The sequence below is a fragment of the Girardinichthys multiradiatus genome, chromosome 13 (assembly GCF_021462225.1).
Source record: "Girardinichthys multiradiatus isolate DD_20200921_A chromosome 13, DD_fGirMul_XY1, whole genome shotgun sequence".
Taxonomy (NCBI): domain Eukaryota; kingdom Metazoa; phylum Chordata; class Actinopteri; order Cyprinodontiformes; family Goodeidae; genus Girardinichthys; species Girardinichthys multiradiatus.
Genome location: NC_061806.1, coordinates 28,927,749 through 28,944,628, shown reverse-complemented (window position 1 = coordinate 28,944,628; position 16,880 = coordinate 28,927,749). Strand labels below are relative to the sequence as shown.

At 41.0% G+C, this 16,880-nt stretch overlaps 1 protein-coding gene and 3 non-coding genes across 4 annotated transcripts; 1 reads left to right on the top strand and 3 right to left on the bottom strand.

Moving 5' to 3' along the window:
* Positions 1-7,253: 7,253 nt before the first annotated feature.
* smim13 (small integral membrane protein 13) lies at positions 7,254-12,832 on the top strand. The gene is made up of 2 exons (XM_047384706.1): positions 7,254-7,961; positions 12,187-12,832. Exons 1-2 carry the CDS (start codon positions 7,886-7,888, stop codon positions 12,375-12,377), a joined length of 267 nt encoding a protein of 88 aa, XP_047240662.1. The 5' UTR covers positions 7,254-7,885; the 3' UTR covers positions 12,378-12,832.
* Positions 12,833-13,700: 868 nt separating this feature from the next.
* LOC124880004 lies at positions 13,701-13,835 on the bottom strand. Its single transcript, XR_007041200.1, has one exon. It is a non-coding gene; the product is annotated as a small nucleolar RNA SNORA9 (small nucleolar RNA).
* Positions 13,836-14,335: 500 nt separating this feature from the next.
* Positions 14,336-14,470, bottom strand: LOC124880003. The gene has a single exon (XR_007041199.1). It is a non-coding gene; the product is annotated as a small nucleolar RNA SNORA9 (small nucleolar RNA).
* Positions 14,471-14,979: 509 nt separating this feature from the next.
* On the bottom strand, positions 14,980-15,114 carry LOC124880002. The gene has a single exon (XR_007041198.1). It is a non-coding gene; the product is annotated as a small nucleolar RNA SNORA9 (small nucleolar RNA).
* Positions 15,115-16,880: the final 1,766 nt, after the last annotated feature.

Genomic DNA, 16,880 nt, shown 5'->3' with positions numbered 1-16,880 from the left:
TCAGCCTTATTGGCCAGTTTTTGCACACAAACAAGGAATTTGGTTTCAAATGCTCACAGTGAACAAACATTAAATATAAATATCTAAACTTTAGAGAAGATGCAAACATAAGAGGAACAAATATGTACATATACGTGTGTGTATGTATGTTCATCCAATATTTTTCATCTGTTTAAAAAGACGTGTGCAAATATGGTTGCTTTTGTTTCACAGTAGAGTAGCTGACGGCTGGCTAGATTTGAACCGAACATACACCAGATACACCGTTTAGATAGAAGGGTTCGTCCAAAAATAGTCAGATCTCTAGTTAACCGTTCAAGGATCTCTTCATATCATCCAAGCATCTTCCAGTGTTTTCCTCCTCTCTTCTAATAGTATTTTTTGAAATCAATATTCCCAGATATTTAACTTCGAACTTAACTGTTATGGAGGCAACAGACTTGACAGAGCTGGAATGGATTGGCAGAAGTTCACATTTATTAATATTAAGAGACAGACCAGACGTTCCGGAAAACATTAAAATGGATTTTAGCGCGATGTCTACCATAGTTATATCTCTGAGAAAAATTGTTGTATCGTCTGTAAATTGACTTATCTTGAATTCCTTATCAAAAATTTTAATACCATGCAAGTTATTATTAATTTTTCATAATTAGTACAGAAAGCATTTGAGTTGTTAATATAAATAATTTAGGTGAAATTGGGCAGCCCTGCCTGATTCCTCTTGACATTGAGAAACTGGGGGTCATACTCGTTCCCAGGGAAACTGAGCTACTTATGTCTCTATAAAATAATCTGATTATATAACAAACATTTTCCCCAAAGCCAAAATATTTTAAGGTTTTTATTATAAAGCAGTGTTCCAGTGAGTCAAAAGCCTTAAAGAAATCCAAGAATAAAATAAAACTGTCACTATTGATAAAGCTACGATAATCAATCATATCAAAAATCAGTCTAGTATGATGATGGATATTTCTTCCCTTTAAAAACGCTGATTGGCACTCATTAATAATCGTTCCTAATCCACTGTTTAAGGAATTGGCATAAACAAGAGCTAAAACTTTGTAATCTGTACATAATAGAGTGATGGGTCTCCAATAGTCTAGTAATAAAGGATCGTTGTTGGCTTTGGGGATCAGAGTAATCAGACCTTGTTTCATGGTGGGAGAGAGGCTATTGTTTGAAATGCATTCCAGCAGGGCCTCAAATAATAGTTTTCATAAATCTTTCCAGAAGAAAATATAAAATTCAGTGGTTAACCCATTTAGGCCTGGAGATTTACCCTTTGCCATTTGCTGTATTGCTACGTCAAGCTCTTCGATTCTTAAGTCATCTTCCATAAGGTTTCTAAAATCAAGATTCATTTTTTCAACAGATTCCTGAATTTCATCAAAAAAAGACTGGCAATTGAATTCCGAATACTTAGAACAATAAAGATCACTATAAAAATTTCTAATAGCTGTATGTATTAAAACCGGGTCTTCAGTGACGCTACCATTAATGATTAGTTTCCCAATCTTCTTTTTGGACTGTCTCTGCCTCTCTAAACTGAAAAAATATGAAGAGTTCTTTTCGCCGTCCTCAATCCACCGAGCCCTGGAGTGGATGAAAGCCCCCCTTGCTTTGTCCAGAAAAACATTGTCTAGTTGAGATTTGAAAACATCCAGCTGACCCAGCTCTTCATACAATAAAAATGATTTTGATCATAGAAAATTAATATTGCCAGTAAATTGGGATTGTTTCTGTCTCCTCAGCTTTGAAGAAAGTTTGCCTGTCTTTATTGCAGTTATCCTAACATTAAATTTAAACCACTCCCACTTATTTAAGGGAGACAAATCCATTACTGAAATATTCTTAATGAGGTTCAGAACTTCTGAACAGAATGTTTTATTATTCAGCAGATTATTATTAAACTTCCAAGCTAAGTTTGAAGATGATTTAGATTTATTCAAAGAGAGAAACAAAGTAACTGAACAATGATCTGTAAGAGGAGCCGCTGAGATTTCACAACTTGAAATATTATTTACCAGATTATCAGGGATTAACCAGTAATCTAGCCTAGAACATTGGCCATTTCCGGAAGGATTGAACCATGTCATGTGATGATTCTATAATAAAGACAAACTTTAGTTGAGAGACATGTAGAGTAACATTAAATTTCCATTTCCATTGGACATTCTACACAGAGAAAACGCTATCATTAGGATTTCTAATTCTCCAGCAGTGTGTCAAATTTGTATTAGAAATTAAGTTTACAAAAATATCGTTATAGATATGGTGCTGCCCACAAGAGGGGAGGCGATCAATCGATCCATCTGGAGTTACATCCTAAGATAACCTAATCAGAGGAATATTTTATTTTCCATTGTTTTATCATCACTCGGAGGTCAGCAAAAACTATACTATTCATTGCTTTATTATTATATCCATATACACACACCAAAATGATCTTATTTCCATCAATCTCCACTACTACAGATACCCAGTGGCCATTTCTATCACTGATATGGTCCAACAAAGAACCTGGGAATTTATATAACATAATCATAACCCCAGCTGAATGCGACGTACCATGACTAAAATAAATTGGATCACTTGATGAATGAGTTTCTTGCAGAAAAAAAACAATTTACCTTTTGCTCCTTGCAATAAAGAAAAATAGCCTTACGTTTTACAATATTTTTTTAAACCCCTAGTATTAAGTGAAAGTAATGACAACATGAAATAAACACAGTAGTTGTGCAAAATATAATCTCAGGAACGATGAGCAGGAATGAGATAACATAGCCAGTAACAGCTATATGGAATAATGCAATAGCCCTTTAAACAAATACAAACATAATATATACCATACCAGTGGGAGTAAAAAGAACATGGAGGTGTCATTAGTCAGGGACCAATTGTCTATTATCGATCAGGGCGAAAGCTTCCTTCAGGTATGCGCGTTTGCCTCTCCTCCTGGCTTCCTGAACCAGGGGCCACAGTTTAGCCCGGGCGATCCTGTCCTCCTTGAAGCTGATGTGCATTTCTTTACAAACATTAGCATCTTTGGATTTCCGCCAGACCTCATCCAGCATGGTTCGCATTCCGAATTGAATGATCACGGTTCTGGGACGGTTGTTGGCCGAAGCGACACCAGCTTTTTTTCCCAATCTGTGTTGACCGTTTCACGCAGCTGATCGACGGAGACAGGAATAATCCTAGTGAGGATCCCGATCATGGATTCCCGTAGGTTCTCATCGTCTTTCTCGGGCAGTCCGGTCAACCTCAGGTTCCAACGTCTCTTGTAACGAGCATGGTCTTCATAGGAAATCCTCAGTGATGTGTTTTCTTTTTTGAGAAGTGTTAGGAATAACCTTTATTAATACCCTCATAGCTGTTTTTCCCTTTTATACAATAGTGAAGTAAAGTATAAGTTCTAATGTTTCCCTTTTGTTACAATAGGATAAGAATGCTCATAAACATACAGTACAAGGATAAATGGCCAAAGTTTGTCATAAATGACCTGAAGCTGGGGCACTGGGGTAGATAGTGGAGCAGCTGGTATAACTGGGTTGATTAGAAACCTACAGCACACTTACAGGGGTTGGACAATGAAACTGAAACACCTGTCATTTTAGTATGGGAGGTTTCATGGCTAAATTGGACCAGCCTGGTAGCCAGTCTTCATTGATTGCACATTGCACCAGTAAGAGCAAAGATGTGCCCTGGTTTCCCTCTTCCTCCAGGATGTCCTGACACCGAATGGCCTACTTCGTCAGGGAAACATTCAGAAAATGCGTTTTTGAATTTGATATGTCTGCTAGAATACAAACTGCTTCCTGTTAGAACCGATTCTAATCTTTTAAATGACACAACGGCAAAACAGGAGAGACAGCTGAGGGCTGTGTAAACAGGGATGGATGTCCCTCAGGGGGCAGAGAGACGAAGACAATCAACACTTAGGGTCTACATTAACTGATTCACATGATATTAGACAGAATTTTCTGCTGTGCTTCAGGCTGTTGTCCTTTCTCTCTCTTTTCTCTAAATCATGCACATACAGGTTTGATGGGGTTAGACTTATCTCCACTAGGTTTATCAACTGTTGCTTAGACACAACCAGGGGTCTACCAGAGAGATGGCGTTCGTCTGTGGTGGGGGAGGAACCACGTGACAGCTGGAAGGAGATTCCCATGTCATATACAGGTCCTTCTCAAAATATTAGCATATTGTGATAAAGTTCATTATTTTTCATAATGTAATGATGAAAATTTAACATTCATATATTTTAGATTCATTGCACACTAACTGAAATATTTCAGGTCTTTTATTGTCTTAATACGGATGATTTTGGCATACAGCTCATGAAAACCCAAAATTCCAATCTCACAAAATTAGCATATTTCATCCGACCAATAAAAGAAAAGTGTCTTTAATACAAAAAACGTCAACCTTCAAATAATCATGTACAGTTATGCACTCAATACTTGGTCGGGAATCCTTTTGCAGAAATGACTGCTTCAATGCGGCGTGGCATGGAGGCAATCAGCCTGTGGCACTGCTGAGGTCTTATGGAGGCCCAGGATGCTGCGATAGCGGCCTTTAGCTCATCCAGAGTGTTGGGTCTTGAGTCTCTCAACGTTCTCTTCACAATATCCCACAGATTCTCTATGGGGTTCAGGTCAGGAGAGTTGGCAGGCCAATTGAGCACAGTGATACCATGGTCAGTAAACCATTTACCAGTGGTTTTGGCACTGTGAGCAGGTGCCAGTTCGTGCTGAAAAATGAAATCTTCATCTCCATAAAGCTTTTCAGCAGATGGAAGCATGAAGTGCTCCAAAATCTCCTGATAGCTAGCTGCATTGACCCTGCCCTTGATAAAACACAGTGGATCAACACCAGCAGCTGACACGGCACCCCAGACCATCACTGACTGTGGGTACTTGACACTGGACTTCTGGCATTTTGGCATTTCCTTCTCCCCAGTCTTCCTCCAGACTCTGGCACCTTGATTTCCGAATGACATGCAGAATTTGCTTTCATCCGAAAAAGGTACTTTGGACCACTGAGCAACAGTCCAGTGCTGCTTCTCTGTAGCCCAGGTCAGGCGCTTCTGCCGCTGTTTCTGGTTCAAAAGTGGCTTGACCTGGGGAATGCGGCACCTGTAGCCCATTTCCTGCACACGCCTGTGCACGGTGGCTCTGGATCTTTCTACACCAGACTCAGTCCACTGCTTCCGCAGGTCCCCCAAGGTCTGGAATCGGCCCTTCTCCACAATCTTCCACAGGGTCCGGTCACCTCTTCTCGTTGTGCAGCGTTTTGTGCCACACTTTTTCCTTCCCACTGAGGTGCCTTGATACAGCACTCTGGGAACAACCTATTCGTTCAGAAATGTCTTTCTGTGTCTTACCCTCTTGCTTGAGGGTGTCAATAGTGGCCTTCTGGACAGCAGTCAGGTCGGCAGTCTTACCCATGATTGGGGTTTTGAGTGATGAACCAGGCTGGGAGTTTTAAAGGCCTCAGGAATCTTTTGCAGGTGTTTAGAGTTAACTCGTTGATTCAGATGATTAGGTTCATAGCTCGTTTAGAGACCCTTTTAATGATATGCTAATTTTGTGAGATAGGAATTTTGGGTTTTCATGAGCTGTATGCCAAAATCATCTGTATTAAGACAATAAAAGACCTGAAATATTTCAGTTAGTGTGCAATGAATCTAAAATATATGAATGTTACATTTTCATCATTACATTATGGAAAATAATGAACTTTATCCCAATATGCTGATATTTTGAGAAGGACCTGTATAGGTTTAACACACATACAGGGTTGGATGATTGTTTCTGGGGGTGGGTACCCAGTTGCAGGTGGTCCACTACCCAGTGCCAAGGGGGTCAACTGATCTAAATTAGTGAGGTGCCTTTAAATGACACATCATCAGGGGGGTTGTTAGGAATAACCTATATTAATATACCCATAGTTGTTTTTCCCTTTTTATACAATAGTGAAGTAAAGTATAAGTTTTAATGTTTCCCTTTTGTTACAATAGGATAAGAATGCTCATAAACATACAGTACAAGGATAAATGGCCCAAGGATTGTCATAAATGACCTGAAGCTGGGGCACTGGGGCTAATAGTGGAGCAGCTGGTATAACTGGTTTGATTAGAAACCTACAGCACACTTAGATTAAGGATGGACACCCGCTACTATACAACCTACCACATAGACACCACAATGGTGACACATAGTCTACTGATAATCACTGAGGGAGGAAACATCCATTGCATTGTAGTGCCAGATATAAAAACTATATGTGACCTTCTATCGGGGCTCTTTGTCATCCTCTAACAGATGCTACGGTCCGAGACGGGAGCCTCAGCGCTGATCTCTGTAATCATTCCTCTGATTAATTTAGATTAAAAGAGCTAAAAGTTAGAAACTGGTTGAGAGTCGTTCCTTTAAGAGTCTTTAGATAGAGTGTGTGACCAAGTACCGGAGGAGCTCCGAGGCATCTGACCGCCAACAGGGTGCGGTAGCTCGGACAAAGGTAAGGAAAGGAAAAGTTGGTTGTTGATTGTTACACTTTTTTACCGGTGACATTTATCTTATTTATATTTTTCAAGGGTGTCCTCTGAGCCGGATGTTTCAACAAAATTTTGTTATGGTCTCATAATGGCAGCAAAGATTCTTGAATGATTATTGATGACTTTATAGCAATCGGTTAGCTGTGGATATGTTCAATTAATTTGAGACAATTTCTAATTGTAGATGTCAAAATCTCAACACTAACAGTATGTCTCTGAGAGGATGTTTTCTCTAATCTCTGGATGCTGATTATTATAACCGTTTTATTGACATTGTTTAACACAGTTGAGGACAGCATTGAAGAGTTCATTTTGTGAGATGTCAGAGGAAATGAGTCTCACACCACTCTTAACATCTGTAAGAATCTGGATTTCTTTTTGGATAAATGTCACCGGTAAAAAAGTGTTGCAATCAACAACCAACTTTTCCTTTCCTTACCTTCTTATTTATTCCTCGTTTTCTTCAACGCTTTGAATCCACGTTCCCTGCTCTTCTTCTTCTCCTATAAGACAATGTCCTGTGCCGGCTGCGACCGGATATGAGGTGAACATCCGGCCAATCAGATCAATCAGAAGAGTTTCTGACCCCAACTGACAAATAGTCCACTAAACAGAGGGAGAGCGAACAGATGGGTTCAGGGGGCGTGTTTTACTGCTCGCCGTGCTGCGTTCAAAGGCTCTAGAATAAAGGTGGACGCCCGCGATCAGAGCTATGTGCTCTCTCGATTAAAAGATGCGCTGTTGTGATAGCTTAATACGCTCCTCTGATTTTTGGCAGGAATGTGACGCCATACATCTATTAATGGATCATATGCAGCTGGCCTTTGCTTTCTAGAACATTCTAGACCTTTCTGGAGGCGCCCCAGCATCCAGAGTCCTTAAAATTGTGAAATAGCCCTTTGCAATGCAAGAAAGGATTCAGATACTAACGGGAGTGAGAATGAGACTAAATTTCATAAACTACAGTACCCATAAGGCAGCAAGAAGCTGCGCAGTCCCAGTTGACCTCTGCTAGTGTTGTTGTCTAACCGGGTCACAGTTCTGCTTCGTGTCGTTCCATAAAGTTCAAGATTCCGACCCAGCAGAGGAGCCTCAGCCTCCTGAGACCAGCTGGAACCGGTTTGTGTCCGCTCATGGTCCTCCTGTCCCGGTATCGGACCGTCTGTGAGGCTCGGCTAAGATAGCCAGCAAGCCAACCAACCAACCAACCCACAGGCCGGTGTGGAGTGTGAGATGATCCGCTGCTGGTGCTCCTGTTCGGGGTAAGCTGTGTGAGTGGGCCGCCAGAGAACCGGGAGGAGTGGAGCCATCCCCGCAGACATGTGGCAGAGCCTCGGCCTCACCCTGCTGGTCATCGTGGCTACGCTGCTCTGTGTGCTAATCTTCATGGTGTTCGGTGAGTTTACAGAAGACAACCTAGAACCGAACCAGGCCCAAACCTCACACTGAGACTTCATCACACGGAGTGTGAAATATTTAAAGCCTTAATTTCTTGTAATTTTGATGATTCTGCCTTCCAGATAATGAAAACGCAGAATTCAGTCTCAGAACATTAGAATAAAACATCATATCAATAAAAAAAAGAGATTATAAACTGAAATGTCAGGCTTATGGGTAGTAGGTTCATCTCTATGCACTTAGTACTTGGTCTGGGCTCCTTTTGCATGAACTACTGCATCAATGCCGCATGGCATGGAGGAGATTAGCCTGTGGTTCTGCTCAGGTGTTTGGGAAGCCCACGGTTGCTTTGATAGTGGCCTTCAGGTCATCTGCCTTGTTGGTTCTGGTGTCTCCCATCTTCCTCGACATTACTCCATAGATTCTCTATGGTGTTCAGGTCAGGCCAGTATGCTGGCCAGTCAAGCTCAGTAACACCATGGTCATTAGACCAACGTTTGGTGCCTTTGGTAGTGTGGACCGGTATCAAGTCCTGCTGGGAAATGGAATGAGCTGCTCTAAAATGTCCTGGAAGATGGCTGCTTTGACTGTGGACATCAGACCCCAATTTCCAAATCTGAAAAGAGGACTTTGGACCACTGAGCACCGGTCTGGTTCTGGTTCTCCTCAGCCTAGATGAGGCGCTTGCTGGCTCCTGATGCGCTGACACCAGCCAAGGTCCAGTGAAACTCCCCCAAATTCTTAAATGGATTTTGCTTGACAATCCTCTCAAGGCTGCAGTTACCCCTGTTGCCGGGGCACTTTCTCCTACCACACTTTTTCCTTCCACTCAACTTTCTATGAAAATACCATAACCTTTCCGCAATATTCTAATTTTCTGAATCACCAAATTTTGGATTTTCATTACCTGTAAGCCTTAACCATCAAAATTATAAGAAATAAAGGCTTGAAATACAGGTCCTTCTAAAAAAATTAGCATATTGTGATAAAGTTCATTATTTTCCATAATGTCATGATGAAAATTTAACATTCATATATTTTAGATTCATTGCACACTAACTGAAATATTTCAGGTCTTTTATTGTCTTAATACGGATGATTGTGGCATACAGCTCATGAAAACCCAAAATTCCTATCTCACAAAATTAGCATATTTCATCTGACCAATAAAAGAAAAGTGTTTTTAATACAAAAAACGTCAACCTTCAAATAATCATGTACAGTTATGCACTCAATATTTGGTCGGGAATTCTTTTGCAGAAATGACTGCTTCAATGCGGCGTGGCATGGAGGCAATCAGCCTGTGGCACTGCTGAGGTCTTATGGAGGCCCAGGATGCTTCGATAGCGGCCTTTAGCTCATCCAGAGTGTCGGGTCTTGAGTCTCTCAACGTTCTCTTCACAATATCCCACAGATTCTCTATGGGGTTCAGGTCAGGAGAGTTGGCAGGCCAATTGAGCACAGTGATACCATGGTCAGTAAACCATTTACCAGTGGTTTTGGCACTGTGAGCAGGTGCCAGGTCGTGCTGAAAAATGAAATCTTCATCTCCATAAAGCTTTTCAGCAGATGGAAGCATGAAGTGCTCCAAAATCTCCTGATAGATAGCTGCATTGACCCTGCCCTTGATAAAACACAGTGGACCAACACCAGCAGCTGACACGGCACCCCAGACCATCACTGACTGTGGGTACTTGACACTGGACTTCTGGCATTTTGGCATTTCCTTCTCCCCAGTCTTCCTCCAGACTCTGGCACCTTGATTTCCGAATGACATGCAGAATTTGCTTTCATCTGAAAAAAGTACTTTGGACCACTGAGCAACAGTCCAGTGCTGCTTCTCTGTAGCCCAGGTCAGGCGCTTCTGCTGCTGTTTCTGGTTCAAAAGTGGCTTGACCTGGGGAATGCGGCACCTGTAGCCCATTTCCTGCACACGCCTGTGCACGGTAGCTCTGGATGTTTCTACTCCAGACTCAGTCCACTGCTTCCGCAGGTCCCCCAAGGTCTGGAATCGGCCCTTCTCCACAATCTTCCTCAGGGTCCGGTCACCTCTTCTCGTTGTGCAGCGTTTTCTGCCACACTTTTTCCTTCCCACAGACTTCCCACTGAGGTGCCTTGATACAGCACTCTGGGAACAGCCTATTTGTTCAGAAATTTCTTTCTGTGTCTTACCCTCTTGCTTGAGGGTGTCAATAGTGGCCTTCTGGACAGCAGTCAGGTCGACAGTCTTATCCATGATTGGGGTTTTGAGTGATGAACCAGGCTGGGAGTTTTAAAGGCCTCAGGAATCTTTTGCAGGTGTTTAGAGTTAACTCGTTGATTCAGATGATTAGGTTCATAGCTCGTTTAGAGACCCTTTTAATGATATGCTAATTTTGTGAGATAGGAATTTTGGGTTTTCATGAGCTGTATGCCAAAATCATCCGTATTAAGACAATAAAAGACCTGAAATATTTCAGTTAGTGTGCAATGAATCTAAAATATATGAATGTTAAATTTTCATCATGACATTATGGAAAATAATGAACTTTATCACAATATGCTAATATTTTGAGAAGGACCTGTATTCCACTGTGTAATGAATCTATAAATGTAGTAGAAATATTGAACTTTTTCACAGTTATTCTAATTGTTTTTAGATTTTCCTCATCTTAAACAGAATTGAAACGATTGTCATTTTTTTTTTTTTTACAATGACCGTCTACCTCATTTCAGTGACCATCTTGCAGTTGTCACCTTGTCCTGGAATAAAACCTGTCAGAACATCCTGAAGATGGCAGGCCAGGTTAGGAAAAACATCTGGATTTCTCTGTAGTTCATTTACATTTCCTTCTTCTGGCTAATGTTAAAATTCTCCCTCAGGCATACGGTCAGAAGGTTCTGCCTCCCTCTATTAGCAATGGGCTAGATGAGATTCTCATGGTGTAAAATAAACTTGGTAGAACCAGAACCAGGCTCAATGTGAACGGCCATCTCCTACGACTGAATGGGGGTTTGAGAAGACAGAGCGGACCATTACTTACTGGTTATAGAGCATCAATGGGAATACGACAATCTGGCAATAGCTGGTTATTAGTCAGGCTATCTGCTCAGGCAGAGCCTACTGTCAGCTGCTTTACAGACCAACTGCTCCAACCTTCCCAGCTGTAAAAAACTCACTTTAATTCAGAGAAAATTTGAGCTGCAGCGGATAAACTGGGAGAATACTGGTGATATTCAACCAGTAAGAAATGCCTCAATGCCCAACCTTTATTCCAGGGTACACATTTCCCCCAACCAGGTTACTCTGTGATCCATTCAGAACTTCTCTGGGATCTCTTTAAAGAGTTTTAATCTGCAGCTGTAAATTTTTTAAAAGCTTGATATCAGAAGTCTCCCATTGGTTAGCAAAGGAAGTGGGAAAACTTGCTAAATCGGCGATCCATCAGGTACTTATTTTTCCCACTGTAAACATGTTCCAGACTTAAGAGTTCAGCAGAACATAGTCCAGTTTTTCAGTCAGCTGGGCCAGCACTTCTAAGGCAGTGTGTTTTTGCATGGGTCAACCAATCAAGCTCCGGACTTCTGCTCAACTGGAATAAAACAGCAAGTTAGAAAGATGAGTCAAACAAGGATTTAAAATCATTCAAGGTGTCGGCCATCCGTACAGTCGGGGATCATGCCAAAGTTGAGGAGCCACATCAGGGAGGCTCTGTCTCCATTTCTAAATTCAATGGTGTGTTTAGAGAATATTTGTATTTGAAATTAAAATTCAGCTGTTTTGCGAAAATCAAACTTTTCTGCATTCTGCCTTTTGACCAGAGTGCCATTTTTAGCACAAACATTATTGGAAACGTATAAAACCGACCAATCAGGATAGAGATTTGTTTACTATGTATGGGGATGTATGGGTTTACCTGCTGCGTTAACGCCACGTTTTTGGTATGTTAACATTCATTCAAAAGGAGAAACAAATACAAATCTTTGCTACACTTAAACAAACCTTGATTTACAGGCACAGATTTTGACCCAGATGTGTTCACATACTGGTCCACATGGTCCATCTAATTAACGGTTCAGTGAAAACATCATGATGTGTAGCTTATGTTCGGTGGAAGTGAATGGACAGGAACCTGCAGAACTGATTGGATCTCTGCAGGGTTCTGGGGGAGTTTCTGCAGACAGAAACCGTTCAGCTGAGTCATTATGTGGAGTTCTTTTGTAACGCTCTCATTCCTCCTCAGGTTGGTACGTCGTCTGGCAGCTCTTCCTGTCTAAGTTTAAGTTCCTGCGTGAACTGGTTGGGGACGCCGGCACGCCACAGGCCGAAACGCAACCACCCGAACCCAAGAGTGAACGCTCCGCCGGTGCCCAGCCGAGGAGCAGGAACCGGACCACACGCCAAAGAGTCTTCCTCCCAGAGAGCACGTCATAGATGATCATCGCTCCTTACAGGACAGTTTACAGGAACCAGGCGGAGCTCCTTGATCAAAGGGAAAAATTACTGTAAAGATGTTTGCGTCCAGCCGTGATGATCGAGCTGCTTCCTGTCTTGGTCGAAGGGCCGTGGCTTTTTAACAGAGTAGATGACCTCCATAACCTCAACCAATAAACTGTCAACTGACATTACCTAGACGCGTTCAAGATGGTGAAAAATGTTGCAACACTTTGCTGTAAGAAGTGGTCACATCTTTTTATAGAGCTAACCTGTCAGCTGAGAGGTAGCAGGAAGCTCTGTCAATCACATGGTCTCTTGTTTAACCAATCAGCTGATCTGGACCTCATCAGTATTTCTGTAATCACTTCCTCTGGCTTTTAATCAGCTGTGGGGATTTTGTTTTTATTTAAGGTAAAACTTTAGCTTCGAATAAATGCCAAACAGGAAATAAACTGAGTCTGTGTGGAAGTTACTCCAACCTAAATTTTAAACCCAACTGTTGATATTTTCAAGGTAACTTGAGGTCCTTAATGCTGCTGAAAATGTACTGAAAAGTCCAACCATCATGGACTAAACGTCAGGCCATCAGCAGCAGTTCATGATAAATCCCTGCACGACGAATATTAAGCAGCACTGCCCCCACGTGGATTTCAGCAGCATTACATGAGAAGTAGAACCAGCTCAGTCAGCAGCTCACATGAAACGGCGCCAGATTCTGGATTTTTATAACATTTATTGTAGTTTGTCAACAGATCATCACAATATTCACAGAAAAGTGTTCTGAATTGTTACAGTAAGATTTCACCAGTAAAAACAGAAACATGGAGTTTTCGCCTTGGATGCAGAGAGGAAACCTGCAGAAAAAAAACAAACAAAAAAAAACAGGAAGAGATTTGTTGTAGTGTCTAAAATAGAGATCCAGTATCGCCATCTCTGCCAGGAGGCCACAACATCCTGCATAATAAACTCTACAGACCAGCTGTGTACCATTTATTCACATAGGTCTGATAATCTACAGAAAAAAACAATCAGTTTAGATCCAGGTCTGACTCCATCTAATCTTTTACACTTTTAGCTGAATGTTGCAGAGAAACAGGTTGTTCAGACACTCCTGGAAACCAGAGCAGATCTGAAACATACTCATGATTTAACAGTTTCCAGAAGATCTCACCTTCAGGTCTTCACTAAAACTTCTGAGGAGCTCTGCTCTGAGAGGCAAACCCATCAGTCTGAATTTCCTCCTGTAGGCACACATTTACATCAATTAGCCTGCAGATAGCACCAGCCTATAGCGAAACATTCGTTAAGTCTAAACAGTATTTCTGTTGGAGGTTTACCTATAACCCTGCAGCGAGGAGCCGCAGCAGGGCCTCAAACAGCCCCTCTTCTCTCTAGCAGACCGAGTAGGAAAGGACAGAACCACCACAGGCTCAGCCTCGCTGGAAACGTCTGCAGCTACAGCGTCATGGATGAAGGAATGGAAATCCTTACCATATTCACAACGGCTCACGCTACTCTTCATCCTCCAGCACATCTCAGCTGCTCCTAATGCAGGCTGAAAGACAAAGTCAACAGGTGTTTGAAACTACTGGTAAACAAAGAAGCTTATTGTTCACCTCCAACAACTCAAATTCTTATCCAGAAACATTTAGGTTTCTGACGATCACCCGTCCCTCTAGAAACAAAATCAGCTTTAAAAATGCTCTTGTTGCTTTAGTATTTATCCTGTTTTCCTGTGGTTTATAAACCTATTTGATGTACACAACCCTGGCAGCAGGAATTAAACACATTGAAATTTAAGAAAGTGGTAAATGCTGCCCCCAGGTGGTCATGAGCAGTATTGCACAATAATTTCTGTATGATTCAGAGCCTTTTGAACCATGGTCCTTGCTTTAAAGTGGTCCTGGCCCACAGACAGAATACCATAAAAACAGCTCATAACAAGAAGAACGTATTTATGTTGGAGGTTTACCTATAACCCTGCAGCGAGGAGCCGCAGCAGGGCCTCAAACAGCCCCTCTTCTCTCTAGCAGACCGAGTAGGAAAGGACAGAACCACCACAGGCTCAGCCTCGCTGGAAACGTCTGCAGCTACAGCGTCATGGATGAAGGAATGGAAATCCTTACCGTATTCACAACGGCTCACGCTACTCTTCATCCTCCAGCATCCCAGCACATCTCAGCTGCTCCTAATGCAGGCTGAAAGACAAAGTCAACAGGTGTTTGAAACTACTGGTAAACAAAGAAGCTTATTGTTCACCTCCAACAACTCAAATTCTTATCCAGAAACATTTAGGTTTCTGACGATCACCCGTCCCTCTAGAAACAAAATCAGCTTTAAAAATGCTCTTGTTGCTTTAGTATTTATCCTGTTTTCCTGTGGTTTATAAACCTATTTGATGTACACAACCCTGGCAGCAGGAATTAAACACATTGAAATTTAAGAAAGTGGTAAATGCTGCCCCCAGGTGGTCATGAGCAGTATTGCACAGTAATTTCTGTAATGATTCAGAGCCTTTTGAACCATGGTCCTTGCTTTAAAGTGGTCCTGGCCCACAGACAGAATACCATAAAAACAGCTCATAACAAGAAGAACGTATTTCTGTTGGAGGTTTACCTATAACCCTGCAGCGAGGAGCCGCAGCAGGGCCTCAAACAGCCCCTCTTCTCTCTAGCAGACAAAGTAGGAAAGGACAGAACCACCACAGGCTCAGCCTCGCTGGAAACGTCTGCAGCTTCAAAAGTCTTCACTGAAACTATGATGTTGTTTAATAACCAGCTGTCTATAGCTGAGAACGGCTCAATCTTTACAGGAGCTGAGAAGCAACACGCTGCCGTTTCTTTTTCAGAAACTCCACGTTTAAAACAACATCCGCTAAACAAAAACGAATCTGGAGCAAAACTCACCTCTCTGCAAACAGTTCAGGACGTTTAAAAGCTCGGATTTACAAGCTACAGCACGAGGATGAAAGCAGATTAAATTGTTACACACCGCCATGTCTGCCGGCTAACTGCTACTTCTTCTTTTGCTGAAATTGTAACCCCTTTGAACGGCGGAGTGCTGCCACCTACTGGGCTGAATGGTGAATTTAATTTAATTTAATTTAATCAAAATTATAACATCACGGATGTCATTTAACATCCGTGATGTTAAATGACATAAGTTCATATTCGGTTTGGTTTACGTTAAAGTGGTTTCTTTTAAAGCAAATTACACACATCTGTATACTGCCCCTCTGTGGTCATCTTACAGAATATGAATGTTGCAAAGAAAATCCTCCTTAAAACCATCAGATGCTTGTAACCTTTGGTCACTTTAAAAAAATGAACGTTCAACTTTATAGAATGTTTATCTGCTGTTAATGTAACTCAATTCAAAGCTGAGCTGAATACATTTGAAGTGGTTTCATATTTTTTATCTTTTTAGATTTTATTTATATCACTCTATATTTGAAATTGCGGTTTTTCTTTTATTTGTGATAATATTGACCCAAGTCTGTTAATAAAGTTTTAAAATGTTACAATAAAATAAATTACAGCAAAATACAACAAGATAAAATATTATTGAAAAGAATAAAAAAGTAAAGTTGAATTAAATTTAAAATAAAATGAAAACAAAATAAAATAAATAATGATGTGTTATGAAAATTAAGATACAATTATAGTAAAGACAATGCAAAAAAAAAAAAAATGGAACACATGGACTAGAATAAAAATGTAAAAAGTAAAATAAAATTGAATAATAAACTTAAAGTAAAATAGCAAACAAAAAAAGAAAAATGAAGTTAATGTTAAATAAAATAAAAAAGTAACACAATAAAGGGCAATTTTAGAGACAAATAAACCTTACACGCATGTATTTACACTTTAGGAGAAGGTCAGAGTGCAAATAGAGGATGCAGACATGCACAGAGATGCATGTCCTTGCAGAAAGATGTCGGCCAGGATTGGTTAACCAGACATTTTACCTGCAAGACAACAGGAGCTAACAGCATTTCCACAGTGTGCCCACTAAATAAGATATGTCATGAAAAATAAAGAATTCAATTTAACATAAGAAAATGAACAAACATATCTCAGTACTGTTTTGTGGGAGTTTGGGTTCCTCAGATGTTCCTCATGCAGTCCATTCCTCTGGAATTTTAACTCATTGCATATAAATGTTTCTGAATCGAAGACAATTATGACCACATTCAGGAAGAGTTACTGATGGACAACACCTGCCGTTTATTTAAAAATATTTTCAGTTTTATTAAGAAAAAACATAATTTATTTTGACAGAAAATGTTACTAGATATATTATTCTTCCATGAAAATGCTACAGAACTGTAGCTGCTCCAGAGACAGTATTCCTTCACGCAGAATGAAAAAGGCCATTTCCTGGGACCTTTTCTGTTCCATCCTGGTACCGGTGGGTGTTGGCAGCTCTGGAGCGGCGTCCTTGTGCTGCATGACTCACTGCCGTCCAACAATAAACTTCACTGAGGAGCAGCGGCCTGCA